General features: G+C 48.9%; 2 protein-coding genes across 7 annotated transcripts in view; one reads left to right on the plus strand and one right to left on the minus strand.

Annotated features, from left to right (window-relative positions):
• NIPSNAP1 (nipsnap homolog 1) overlaps positions 1-9,154 on the minus strand; it is a 34,828-nt gene extending 25,674 nt beyond the window's left edge. Inside the window, exons 1-3 of one of the 2 annotated variants that reach the window (XM_064367884.1) lie at positions 8,992-9,154; positions 6,703-6,809; positions 5,253-5,319 (exon numbers count right to left, since the gene is read on the minus strand). In XM_064367884.1, coding sequence (XP_064223954.1) covers positions 5,253-5,319; positions 6,703-6,809; positions 8,992-9,089 — 272 coding nt within the window. In that variant the 5' untranslated portion in view covers positions 9,090-9,154. Of the gene's footprint in view, positions 1-5,252; positions 5,320-6,702; positions 6,810-8,991 lie in introns of those variants that run through there. The other variant, XM_012464948.2, reaches the window with a different exon arrangement.
• A 573-nt stretch (positions 9,155-9,727) lies between these two features.
• Positions 9,728-14,196, plus strand: part of NF2 (NF2, moesin-ezrin-radixin like (MERLIN) tumor suppressor) — a 90,823-nt gene continuing 86,354 nt past the window's right edge. For 2 of the 5 annotated variants that reach the window (XM_012464952.3, XM_012464951.3), the window contains exon 1: positions 9,728-10,204. In XM_012464952.3, the coding sequence (XP_012320375.1) occupies positions 10,091-10,204 (114 nt within the window). In that variant the 5' untranslated portion in view covers positions 9,728-10,090. The remainder of the gene's footprint in view (positions 10,205-14,196) is intronic. The other 3 variants (XM_021666149.2, XM_012464953.3, XM_012464950.3) reach the window with 2 other exon arrangements.

Below are 14,196 nucleotides of genomic sequence, written 5' to 3' on the forward strand. Positions count from 1 at the left end.
TGGAAGGCCAAGGTGAAAGGATCACTGGAGCCCAGAAGTTTGAGACCAGCCTGGGCAACACAGTAAGAAGCCACCTCTACCAAAAATTTAAAAATTAACCAGGTATGGTAGTGCCTGCCTTCAGTTCCAGCTACTCAGGAGGCTGAGGTGGGAGGATCGCTTGAGCCCAGGAGGTGGGGCTACAGTGAGCCATGATTGCACCACTGCTCTCCAGCCAGGGCAACAGAGCAAGACCCTGTCTCTATTAAAAAAAACTAATAATAATTTTAAGATTAGGACTAGGTGTGGTGGCTCATGCCTGTAATCCCAGCACTTTGGGAGGCTGAGGCAGGAGGATCTACAAAAATTCAAAAAATTAGCTGAGCATGGTAGCACATGCCTGTAGTCCCAGCTACTCAGGAGGCTGAAGCAGGAGAATCACTTGAGGCCAGGAGGTCCAGGCTGTAGTGAGTTATGATTTTAATTAAATAAATAAATCAGGCTGGGTACAGTGGCTCACACCTGTAATCCCAGCACTTTGGGAGGCCAAGGCAGGTGGATCACCTGAGGTCAGGAGTTTGAGACCAGCCTGGCCAACAGGGTGAATCCCTATCTCTACTAAAATTGCAAAAATTAGACTGGGCGTGGTGACTCACGCCTGTAATCCCAGCACTTTGGGAGGCCAAGGTGGGCAGATCACCTGAGATCAGGAGCTAGAGACCAGCCTGACCAATATGATGAAACCCTGTCTCTACTAAAAATATAAAAAGTAGCCAGGCGTGGTGGCGTGTGCCTGTAATCCCAGCTACTCGAGAGGCTGAGGCAGGAGAATCGCTTGAACCCAGAAGGTGGAGGTTGCAGTAAGCCAAGATCACCCCATTACACTCCAGCCTGGGCAACAAGAGCAAAACTCTCTCAAGAAAAATAAAATATAAAAATAAAATACAAAATAAAAATACAAAAATTAGCCAGGTGTGGTGGTGCTCAGCTATAATTTTAGCTACACTGGAGACTGAGGCAGAAGAATCGCTTGAGGCAGAGGTTGCAGTCAGCCGAGATTGTGCCACTGCACTCCAGCCTGGGTGACAGAGAAAGACTCTGTCTCAAAAAAAAAAGAAAAAGAAAAATCAAAGTCAGCATGATCTTAGCAGAGTCTCCAGTCAGAGCCACTCAGGAAAAACCAGGTGGGTTGGTGGAGGCCCAGCAAATGGTGTCACGTGGTGGGAGCAGCTCTTCCCTTAGGAACCCAGTGTGACAGACTGACTGTGGAGTGGTGGAAGTGACCACCTCTGCCAGCCTGACTTTGGACCTGAGCTTCAAAGGATGAGTAGGAGTCTGCCAGGAGAGAGGGAAGGAGCAGGGGAACCTCAGAGGAAGCAATGTGTGCACAGTATGTGAAGGGGCTGCCAGAGGCGGGGCGCGGTGGCTCAGACCTGTAATCCCAGCACTTTGGGAGGGTGAGACAGGCGGATCACTTGAGGCCAAGAGTTTGAGACCAATGTGGCCAATGGCAAAACCCCATCTCTACTAAGAATACAAAAAATTAGCCAGGCATGGTGGCACACATCTGTGGTCCCAGCTACTTGAAAGGCTGAGGTATGAGAACTGCGTGAACCCAGGAGGCAGAGGTTGCAGTGAGTGGAGATTGCGCCATTGCACTCCAGCCTGGGCAACAGCAAGACTGTCTCAAAAAAAAAAAAAAGAAAGAAAAAGAAAAAAAAAAGGTGGGGGCAGTGAGGGCTCTTCCTGGAAGAAAGCACAGTTGAATATAATGAAAGGGTGGAGATTGTGTGGTGGCAGCCTCTCATTCAATACAAGGAATAATTTTCTTTTTTTCTTTTTTTTGAGATAGGGTCTCACTCTGTCACCCAGGCTGGAATGCATTGGCATGATCTCAGCTCACCACAACATCCACCTCCTAGCTCAAGGGATTCTCCTACCTCAGCCTCCTGAGTAGCTGGGATTACAGGCTTGTGTTACAACACCCAACTAATTTTTGTATTTTTAGTAGAGACGGGGTTTCGTCATATTGGCCAGGCTGCTCTTGAACTCCTTACCTCAAATGATCCACCCGCCTCAGCCTCCCAAAGTGCTGGGATTATAGGCCTGAGCCACCATGCCCAGCTGGAATAATTTTCTAACCATGGAATGGGCTGCCCTGATAACATGTCATTGAGTTGTGTCAACAGAGGTCAAGTAGCAGCACATTGGCCATGTGGTAGAGGACATTTGGCAGTCAGACCACAGGAAACCAGAACCATGGACAGGGAGGAGCCAGCCTTGCTGGTTTAGGGTGAGAGGCTCTCACCAAATCCTCGGCATTCCTGGCTGCCTCACCCTCCCTCTGAGGTGAGGAGAATGAGGGAGAACTAGCCTACAGTCTTCTTCTGCGGGTCTTAGCATTTCCAGGAAGGGGTTTCTATCTCTCTCCATCCAAACAGGGCAGGAGGGTGAAAAAAGGTGGTGCTGGGAGCATGCTTCCACCCCTGACTGGGAGAGACGGGAGACGGGCCTTCCTCCCCATCCCATATGAACTGCAGTGCAACAACTGACTAGAAGGGCAAACTCAAGGCCCCTATTCCCACCCCAGCTAGAGCGACCACATATCCCGGTTTATCCTGGACTTTCTCAGTTTTGGCACCGAAAGTCCTCCATCCCAGAAAACCCCTCAGTCCTGGAGAAACCAGAAGGTTTGGTCACCCCAGTCGGTACATGTTCTCTCCCCAGGACGTGTACCCACTCTGTCCCATAATCTTTTCCTTGCTTAACTAAATTTATTTACTCTGCTTGAAAGGGAGCGGGGGTTGGGCGCGGTAGCTCATGCCTGTAATCTCAGCACTTTGGGAGGCTGAGGTGGGTGGATCACCTGAGGACAGGAGTTCAAGACCAGCCTGGCCAATATGGTGAAACAACTCATGTCTACCAAAAATGCAAAAATTAGCTAGGCATGGTGGCGGATGCCTGTGGTCCCAGCCATTCTGGAGGCTAAGGCAGGAGAATTGCTTGAACCTGAGAGGCAGAGTTGCAGTGAGCTGACATCACGCCACTGCACTCCAGCCTGGGTGACAGAGCAAGGAAAGGGAGGAAGGGAGGGAGGGAGGAAGGAGGGAAGGAGGGAAGGAGGGAAGGAGGGAAGGAGGGAAGGAAGGAAGGAGGGAAGGAAGGGAAGGAAACAAACAAGGTGGGGTCCAAGCTCGGTGGCTCACACCTGCAATCCCAGCACACTGGGAGGCCCAGGTAGGAGGATTTACTTGAGGCCAGGATTTCAAGACCAACCTGGGATACATAGTGAGATGCCCATCTCTACTAAAAATTAGAAAATGAACTGAGCATGGTAGTGTGTGCCTATAGTTCCAGCTATTCAGGAGGCTGAGGTGGGAGGATGGCTAGAGCCCAGGAGGTAGAGGTTGCAGTAAGCCAACATTGCGCTACTGCACTCCAGCCTGGGTGACAGAGCCAGACCATCTCAAAAAAAAAAAAAATCCACCAATAAAAAGTGGCTGGGCACAGTAGCTCACACCCATAATCCCAGCACTTTGGGAAGCTGAGGCAGGAGGATCACTTGAGTTCAAGACCAGCTTCGGTAACATAGAGAGACCCCATCTCTACAAAAATCATTTTAAAATATTTAAAATAATAGTCCCAGCTACTCGGGAGGCTGAGGACAGAGGATTGCCTAAGCCCAAGAAGGCAAGGCTTCAGTGAGCCATGATTGTGCCACTGTACTCCAGCCTGGGCGACAGAGTGAGACCTTGTCTCAAAAAAAAAAAAAAATATTGGCCTGGTGTGGTGGCTCATGCCTGTAATCCCAGAACTTTGGGAGGCCGAGGCGGGCAGATCACCTGAGGTCAGGAGTTCGCGACCATCCTGGCCAACATGGTGAAACACCAACTCTACTAAAAATACAAAAATTAGCCAGGTGTGGTGGTGGTTATCTGTAATCCCAGCTACTTGGGAGGCTGAGGCAGGAAAATCGCTTGAACCCAGAAGGCAGAGGTTGCAGTGAGCCGAGATCCCACCACTGCACTCCAGCCTAGGTGACAGAGCAAGACTCCATCTTGAAAAAAAAAAGTCCACAAATAGGATTTAGACAAATTCCAATTAGTGTGGAATAAATTACCCCAAATCTTAGCAGCTTGAAACAATCAGCATTTATGATCTCACATAGTTGCTAAGGGTCAGGAATTCTGGAGTGGGTGGTTAGCTGGGGTGGTTCTGGCTCAGGGGGTCTCATAAGGCTGTAATCAAGATACTAGCTTGGGTTATGGTCATCTGAAGACTTGACCAAGGCAGGAGAATCCCCTTCTAAGGTTAGCCATTCACACACCTGGCAAATTAGTGCTGGTGGCTGGCAGGAGACCTCAGTTCCTTGCCACATGGGCTTCTCCAGAGGGCTGCTTGAGTGTCCTCACCATATGGCTGCTGGCTGCCCCCAGAGTGAGTGATCCTAGAAAAACTAAGGTGAAACCTTCAAGGACTTTAGTGATCTGGCCTTGGAAGTCACACTCTGTCGATTTTGTACATCCCATTGGTTGGACATGCAGCCCTCCTCAGCAGGAGTCAGGGTCTTGTTCTGTTGCCCAGGCTGGAGGGCAGTGGCACAATCATAGCTCACTGAAGTCTCCAACTCCTGGGCTCAAGCAGTCCTTCTGACTCAGCCTCCTGAGTAGCTAGGACTGCAGGCACGCGCCATCCACGCTCAGAATGTAAATATCAACACGTGAGCAGGGCTGCATGTCTAACCAATGGGTATAAATATCAACATGCGAGAGTCACGTGAGCCATCCTGGAGGCTGGCTAGCACAATTAGCTTTTTACTAGGCCCAACTTTATTGGGGTTGGACTCAGTTCTTCTAGCTGTCTTCTACAAGAAGGCCTCCCACTGTCCTCTGTCCTAGGATCTCTCTCTCTCTGAAGTTCCTTTCTGCCCACCACTATGTCTGTGACATCTCTTTCTCCTGAACGTGTCTCCTACCCGCCCCTCCTGCAGGGAGCTGACCCCTCCTCTCCTGCCCTCCTCCCTTCCCAAAGCTGCCCTCACGGAATCTACCTTTATAACTCTTTGCCAAGGTCTGTTGTCCAATCTGCAAAACGATATGAGAGGAGCCAGAGACAAAGACAGATGGGCAGAGCCAGGCGGAGAGGAACAGGCAGGTTCATAAGTGTAAAATATCGACAAACCTGCCATCATCCATTCCCAGGGACAAATAGATCATCACTAAATGAGCTACAGACGAGCAAAGAGACAAATTACCCAGCTGTGGCAGTGTCACCTGCTCCTTATTGATGGGCTTTTATGCTCAGACCCAACTGCTCTCTGAGAACTGTATTCTTCAGCTCCTATGGGACCCCAAACAGGAGAGAAAGGGAAAAGAAAGCTTTTGGTTTTTTTTCTTGAGACGAAGTTTCACTCTTGTTGCCCAAGCTGGAGTGCAATGGCGCAATATCAGCTCACTGCAACCTCCACCTCCTGTGTTCAAGTAATTCTCCTGCCACAGCCTCCTGAGTAGCTGGGATTACAGGCGCATGCCACCACGCCTGGCTAATTTTTTGTGAAACGGGGTTTCACCATGTTAGCCAGGCTGGCCTTGAACTCCTGTCCTTAGGTGATCCTCCTGCTTCTGCCTCCCAAAGTGCTGAGATTACAGGAGTGAGCTACCACGCCCAGCAAGGAAGCTTTTATGTCTCACCTGGGGCAAAAGCCACAGAGCCAAGTCCCAGCCTTTCTGGACTATGCATCATATGCAGATATGAATGATATGCCTTTGACACAGTGCCACATAAAAACATTAACAAGCCAGGCACAGTGGTTAATGCCTATAATCTTTGGGAGGCTGAGGCGGGCGGATCATGAGGTCAGGAGTTCGACACCAGCCTGGCCAACAGGTGAAACCCCATCTCTACTAAAAATACAAGAATTAGCCAGGTGTGGTGGCTCACACCTGTTATCCCAGCTACTCAGGAGGCTGAGGCAGGAGAATCACTTGAACCTGGGAGGTGGAGGTTGCAGTGAGCGGAGATCATGCCACTGCACTCCAGCCTGGGCAACAGAGGGAGACTCCGTCTCAAAAAAAATTTAACAGCCAGGCGTGGTGGCTCACGCCTGTAATCCCAGCACTTTGGGAGGCCGAGGTGGGTGGATCACGAGGTCAAGAGATCGAGACCATCCTGGTCAACATGGTGAGACCCCGTCTCTACTAAAAACACAAAAAATTAGCTGGGCACGGTGGTGCGTGCCTGTAATCCCAGCTACTCAGGAGGCTGAGGCAGGAGAATTGCCTGAACCCAGAAGGTGGAGGTTGCGGTGAACTGAGATCGCGCCATTGCACTCCAGCCTGGGTAACAAAAGCGAAACTCCGTCTCAAAAAAAAAAAAATTAACAAAGTGCCACTCTGCATATAGATTATAAATAATACAAATGCTAGGGGAAAAATTAACTCTTTAAGTATGGAAAAATTTCAAAGCTGGAGTGGATTATAAACTGTGTTTATGCTATTGCCACAAGGTGGCGCCATTTTAGCAAAAAAGCAAATGCCCACATCCTGTCATTACTGAGCAAATCACACGGTTGTTGACGTGCTTGGGACACTAGCAATTGCTTTTTGTGCTGCTATTTGGCCAGGCACTGTTATTATAAACCACTTAAAAAGGCTATCACAACATCATTCAAGCATTCCTGAAGGAGAGAGGCTAGTGCTGAAAAGCACGTCCTCAAATCAATACCTTTGGAGTGGATATTGGACATGATGAGACACCGTGAAGAAGACCGAACCATCTCCATGACAGGTGGTGCTGTTAATTTAGAAGACTGCCTGCAGGTACAGATAATGCTGCGAAGATACAAAGCAGGATCAAAAGCAAAAATGTGGTCAGATGGTTGTGCAGATTTATGAGCTATGTTAGTGCATTTCATCTCCTACTTGTATTCTTGGAACACAAAGTTTTGAATCATGTGAAATTTACAGTAGGCATCCTTCTTGTAAAATATGACATTCGAATTAGAGAGGTTGGCCAGGCGTGGTGCTCACTCCTGTGATCCCAGCACTTTGGGAGGCAGAAGTGGGCGGATCACCTGAGGTCAGGAGTTCGAGACCAGCCTGGACAACACGGTGAAACCCCATCTCTACTAAAAATACAAAAATTACCCGGGTGTGGTGGCACACGCCTGTAATACCAGCTACTCAGGAGGCTGAGGCAGGAGAAGCGCTTGAACCTGGGAGGTGGAGGTTGCAGTGAACCCAGATTGAGCCACTGCACTTCAGCCTGGGCAACAGAGCGAGACTCCACATGCCTTGGTCTCCCAAAGCACTGCGATTACAGGTGTAAGCCACTGTGCCCGGCCTGTGCATGGCACTTTAATACCAGCATAATATTCTATCACATCTGTTTTTATTCTTGGCCCTTCCTGACCTCCCTTCTGAGAGTCAAACACATACCTAGCTGGACATCCTCCCAGGAACATTAAATTTGGCATTTTGGGCCAAATTAGCTAAGTGCCTAGAACCTGGTAAGTCCATAAAAATGAGCTATTACCGATCATGAGTGTCACTTTTTAGTCCCTGCTATCTGATCCACCTCCGTTTGCTACTCCTCGTTGCGTTTCCAGTGTCACTTATTTTCTGTTAGCCTTGGCCCTGGGTTAATGGCCTGATTTGTTGTCCTTTGGGGATCCCAGAAAAACCCAACACAGCTCTCCCACCTGCAGGGAAGAACTGAAGCAACAATAATGAAGACACTCCCATGCCAAGCCCATTCTGCCCTAAACAATCAGTTTTGGTGGGGAGAATTTGCTAGCAGAAGGCAGGACGTAAAGTTCTTATGGCAGCCTCACTGGGTGTGCCAGCAAACCATTCGAGACCTGGCCAGTGCTTCCTAGCACTGCAGGGGTCTGTGCAGAAAAGGCGGATTTATATCGTTAATATACTGTTAACAGTAACAATGTCTGCTGAGTGCTCTAGAACTGTAATTCGTATTTCCTGAGGCTGTGGTAGGCAGAATTTGGAAGCAGGGCAGCACAGTGCTAACCAGCAGGTTTTGGGTGGGACAGACCTTGGTTTGAGTCCTAACATTGCCTTTCACTCTCTGTGTTATAGCCAGTGAGTGGCTCTATCGTATCTCTCAGTATCTTCACCTGTGGAATTGGGGGGCGGGTGATGCTAACGCCTGCTAACATTTATGAAGTGCTTATTGTTCAGTTAAAATACAGTAGACCAGGCACAGTGGCTCATGCCTGTAACCCCAGCACTTTGGGAGGCCATGGTGTGCAGGTCACCTGAGCTCAGGAGTTCGAGACCAGCCTGACCAACGTGGTGAAACCTTGTCTCTACCAAAAATATAAAAATTAGCTGGGTGCGGTGGCAGGTGCCTGTAATCCCAGCTACTTGGGAGGCTGGGGCAGGAGAATCGTTTGAACCCAGGAGGCGGAGGTTGCAGTGAGTTGAGACCACACCATTGCACTCCAGCCAGGGCAACAAGAGTGAAACTCTGTCTCAAAACAAACAAAAAACCACAGTAAATTGTCTCTATTTGACTACTAAGAGCTATTTTAAAATAGAATTTGTTAGTTATCTAAGTACGGAAAGGTGTAATTCTCCCGTTATAACCCTTGATGACACTAAATAAATAATACATGAATATGGTTCAAAAATGGGCATCAAAGAGTATAAAATGAAGAATGCTTTCATTTTCCACTCAAAGATTGCAATTTCATAGGATGCCAGGCTCCGTTCTAAAGCCTTATGCTTATTCAATGTGCTGAAACTTAACAACCTCACGAGGTAGGTACAACCATTAATAATAATAATTCCAGGCCGGGCATAGTGGCTCACGCCTGTAATCCCAGCACTCTGGGAAGCCGAGGCGGGCGGATCACCTGAGGTCCAGAGTCCCAGACCAGCCTGACCAACATGGAGAAACGCCGTCTCTACTAAAAATACAAAATTACCCGGCGTGGTGGCATATGCCATCTAATCCCAGCTACTTGGGAGGCTGAGGAAGGAGAATTGCTTGAACCTGGGAGAAGGTTGCGATGAGCCAAGATCGCGCCACTGCACTCCAGCCTGGACGACAAGAGCGAAACTCCGTCTCAAAATAATCATCATCATCATCATTCTAAAAGGAAGCAGAGGGATCTGGCGGAAAAGTGCCAGCAACCTAACAGGCCTCCACAAGTGTCTTGAAAGTTTGAGAAGCGTAGAGATCGGTATATGTTGATTAACTGCCAAACAAGAATACGAGTGTCCGAAACGCGATCCCCTGGGGCGCCACAATCGAAGCCTACTTGAACCGAAAGAGAGTCCCTCCCTGGGCCAAGGAAGGACCCAATTCCCAGGCCCCGGATCCAGCCTCTACGTGGTTTCCCAAGAAAGGCGCGCGGAGGTCCGCTGCCTCAACCAGTCTTGCTAGGGTACGCACAAAAGCGTTCCGAGTGACTGCCACTGTAGCCACTCAACGCCTAGCCCAGGCCTGCTCTTGCAGTTAGACTGAAACTTTCCATTGGTGAAGTCACCCCGAAGGAGGCGGGACGGAGCGGGAAAATCCTGCGTGCCTTGGCCTTCTCAGCCAATCGCAGCGTCCAGGCGGCAGCCTCCAGTTTGGTTGCGCTGAGCGTAGTGGTTTGAGAGACCTGAGGGCGGGGCCGGGAGCGGGCCCCGGGCGGTGGGGAGGGTACGCTTCCCGCGGGCGCGCGGAGTGACGACGGTGACAGCCACGCGCGCGCGTACGCTCCCGACTGTCGCGCGCCCCCGCAACCCCAGTCGGCCACTGAGAGGCGCGCGGAGTCTGGGCCGCTGCGGTCTAGGGTTCCAGTCCTGAGGCGTTCCCGGCATCTTTGGCCCCAATCCCAGAGTGCCAGGTCGCGCCTGCACGGACGATCTCGGCTCCCTTGCCCTCCCTGCCGCTGTCAGGGCCCGCCCCCCAACTCCCCTTTCCGCCCAGGCAGGGTCCTCGCGGCCCATGCTGGCCGCTGGGGACCCACGCAGCCCAGACCGTTCCCGGGCCGGCCAGCCGGCCACCATGGTGGCCGTGAGGCCTGTGCAGCAACTCCAGGGGGGCTAAAAGGCTCAGAGTGAAGGCCTTGGGGCGCGAGGGTCCCGGGCTTGAGCCCCGCGCCATGGCCGGGGCCATCGCTTCCCGCATGAGCTTCAGCTCTCTCAAGAGGAAGCAACCCAAGACGTTCACCGTGCGGATCGTCACCATGGACGCCGAGATGGAGTTCAATTGCGAGGTAACCGGCCGGCAGTCCCGACTGCCGCGGTGACAGTCGAGGTGGACGCTCGAGAGGTTCTGTTTATATCATCTTATGGGTGTAGCTGGAGACGGGCAGAACCGGAAGGGGCCAACTAGGCCCAAAACCTCGTGTTAAAGATGATTGCTGCTTTTTTTCATAGGGCTTTTGGGTTTTAGCATTTCCTGAAGGTTATTTTCATTCATTGTCATTGGAAGAAGCTGGATGCTTTTGTGATAGCAAATTCTGGATTTCAGTGTGAGGTTTAAGTTAGGCTTACGCTTAAACGCTTGAAAGTTTATTACTTTATTATGTAATATTGTTATGTTCCCAGGTATTAAAAGTTGCCTCTTGTTTATTGGAAAGCCTATACTTGTTTCCCTTTTCCAAAGCTTACATATTCTGGAAAAAAACCCTTTGAGGAACAAGATAATATACTTACTTTCCACATAGTTTCCAACATGATGATAACAGCTATCAATTGTTCAGTATTTTCAAAGTGCCAGACATTTGCACATTTAATCCTCAGATCAACACATTTATCCAGTAAATGGCAAGGTGGGGTTTTGAACCAAGCTCACAGCCAGTACAGTACTGCTTCTCAAGTAATTTAAGTTCTTGCTACTAAAAGTGTGGTTTGTGGACCAACAGCATTGGCAGCAGTGAGCAAGGGTTGGCATGCTTTTTCTGTACAGGACCACATAGTAAATATTTTCAACTTTGTAGGCTAGAGAATCTCTGTTGGAGCTATTCCACTCTTCAACTCTACAATTGTTACACAAAAGAAGCCTTAGATAAGATCAGCTTCTAGCATGACAGCTTAAGGAACCCATTCCTCTGTAAAACTGGTGAAAAATCTTTTTTATTTTATTTTGTTTTGAGACAGAGTCTCACTATCACTCAGGCTGGCATGCAGTAGCATCATCACAGCTCACTGCAACCTCAGCCGACCTCCATGTCTCAATCAGTCCTCCTGCCTCAGCCTCTTGTGCCACCACGCCTGGTTAATTTTTTTTTTTTTTTTGAGAGGGAGTCTTGCTCCTTCACCCAGTCTGGAGTGCAATGGCGCGATCTCCTGCCTCAGCCTCCCAAGTAGCTGGGATTACAGGTGTGTGCCACCACGCTGGGCTAATTTTTGTATTTTTAGTAGAGATGGGGTTTCGCTATGTTAGCCAAGCTGGTCTCGAACTCCTTACCTCATGATCTGCCCAACAGGGCCACCTAAAGTGATGGGATTATGGGCGTGAGCCAACGCACCCAGCCTCATCTAGCTAATTTTTGTGTTTTTTTTTGTAGAGACAGGGTTTTGCCATGTTGCCCAGGCTGATCTTGAATTCCTGAGCTGACCCCATCTGCTCACCTTGGCCTCCCAAAGTGGTGGGATTACAGACAGGAGCCACCAGGCCTGACCAAAAAATTCTTTTTTAAAATCAACTATTTAAACCCTCTGGCAATGGTCCTGAGGGCAAACAACAAATGAAGAAACACCTATTTAAGAAAATCTGCAAATTCAGTAAGAAAGATGAGAGGCTATGGTATGAACTAAGATCATTCCCTCCTCACCCACTCCTAGCTTAGTGAGTAGAGCTTCTACTCCAGACTACTGCAAACTAACACAGGGCACCGCTCCCTCAGCTCCCAATCAGATGCTTTCTTCCCAGGAAAAGCAGGATATCAGCATTTCTCATCCTACCCAGAGCTACTTGTTGTTGAGGTTAAAACCTGAGTGAGTGCAGTTGAAAGTTGGAGCTCCCTTCTTCCACCTAGTACCTACTTGTGGAACAGGACTGTACCTTGGGCATGGCATACTGAAATTACTGGGGCGCCAATTGCTCATGCCCTAGTTCTGGCAAGCTAAGACCTCAGGTTATTTATTTATTTATTATTTTTTTGAGACAGAATCTCGCTCTGTTGGTCAGGCTGGAGTGCAATGGCATGATCTCTACCTCCTAGGTTCAAGCGATTCTCCTGCCTCAGCCTCCCGAGTAGTTGGGATTATAGGCGCGTGCCACCATGCCTGGCTAATTTTTGTATTTTTAGTAGAGATAGGGTTTCACCATGTTGGCCAGGTTAGTCTCGGACTCCTGACCTCAGGTGATCTGTCCACCTCAGCCTCCCAAAGTGCTGGGATTACAGTTATGAGCCACCGCGCCCAGCGGAGACCTCAGGTTATTGCGGTCCCCTGCCTCCTTCCACCAAGTGCTCAATTCCTAGACTGAGGGTATCTCTCAGAGAGAAGCTTTCCACAGTCCTTCCACATAGCTCCAGAGCCTTGGCTCCCAGATTTTGCCTGAGGAGAGAAGCAGGCCTTAAAACAGATAGCTCCTAATCTCTTTCCAATGGAAGTGACTTCATTTGCAACACAGTGTGGAGAAATTCATGCCTAAGGGCAATCTGGAGATGGGAAGGTTTTGGTAAGAGGCAATTGGGAGATCTGTGGTCTTGGAGATGCAGCCTAGACTGCAGGGCTCCTGGTTTGCTGGGAAGAACTGGGGAATAAGACAGCTGGGAGAGCCGGGCGTGGCGGCTCAGGCCTGTAATCCTAGCACTTTGGGAGGCTGAGGTGGGTGGATCATCTGAGGTCAAGAGTTCAAAACCAGCCTGGCCATCATGGTGAAACCCCATCTTTTTTAAAAAAAAAAAAAAAAAGGCAGCTGGGAGAAGCCCTTCCAGGATCAGAAGGATCAAATATTGACCACAGGCCAGGCGTGGTGGCTCAAGCCTGTAATCCCAGCACTTTGGGAAGCTGAGGCCGGCAGATCATTGAGGTCAGGAGTTTGAGACCAGCCTGGCCAACATGGTGAAGCCCCGTCTCTACTAGAAATACAAAAATTAGTCGGGCATGGTGGCACGTGCCTGTAATCCTAGCTACTTGGGAGGCTGAGGCAGGCACGTGAACCCGGGAGGTGGAAGTTGCAGTGAGCTGAGATCATGCCACTGTACTCCAGCCTGGGTGACAGAGTGAAACTCTGTCCTGTCACAAAAAAAACCAAAACACTGACCACAGACCTCTAAGGTGACAGATGTCCCACCTGCCCTGGTTCTTTCATTATACATTGCAATTCATGCATCAAAATACCACAGGTACCCGCAACATATGTACAACTATTATGAATCAATAAAAACCAATTTGAAAAGTAAAGTATGTGGCAGAGGTAGGAAAAAACGCTTTCCTCCAAACAGCCACAATTTGATTATATTGGTTTACAGAGTAAGAGCAAGTTATGCTTCAGTGCATTGCTGAAAATAATAGAACAATAAGCCACAATTAGTGGAACTTCATAGCTGGGTGTGGTCAAGGAGAGAAAAGAAGAGAACCCTACCAAAACCACTGTCATCCCAGGGTGAGTATTGGTATACCCAAAGTTGCACCTCCCTGAGAAGCAATGTCATAGGCCTTAACACTCTCGAGGGTAAACAGATTTCACTCAAATAATCCAGCCAGGCACTAAACAAATAAATAACAATTAGCCCTGGAGAGGGGTACCAGTCCCCAGACTTGCTACAGTATATTATCTAAAATGTCCAGTTTCCAACAAAAAATTGTGAGACATACAAAGAAACAGGAAAATATGACACATACACTAGGAAAAAGCTGGCAACAGAAATTGCCTGTGAGACAAGGGGCCAGATTTAATCAAAAAAGATTTCAAACTAGCCATTATATATGTATATATTCACAGTATTAAAGGAAAGGATGATGACAAAGAAGGAAGGTATGATATTGTTGAATCAATTAAAGAATATCAATAAAGATATAGGAATTATAAAAAATGAATCAAATGAAAATTCTGGAGTTTAAAGTACAATAACAAATTTAAAAATTCACTAGAGGGCCAGGTGCGGTGGCTCACGCCTGTAATCCCAGCACTTCTGGAGGCCAAGGCCGGCAGATCACAAGGCCAAGAGATTGAGACCATGCTGGCCAATATGGTGAAACCCCATCTCTACTCAAAATACAAAAATTAGCCGGGCGTGGTGGCACGCGCCTG

The sequence above is a fragment of the Aotus nancymaae genome, unplaced genomic scaffold (assembly GCF_030222135.1).
Source record: "Aotus nancymaae isolate 86718 unplaced genomic scaffold, 86718_ANA_hifiasm-v0.15.2.pri h1tg000076l, whole genome shotgun sequence".
NCBI lineage: Eukaryota > Metazoa > Chordata > Mammalia > Primates > Aotidae > Aotus > Aotus nancymaae.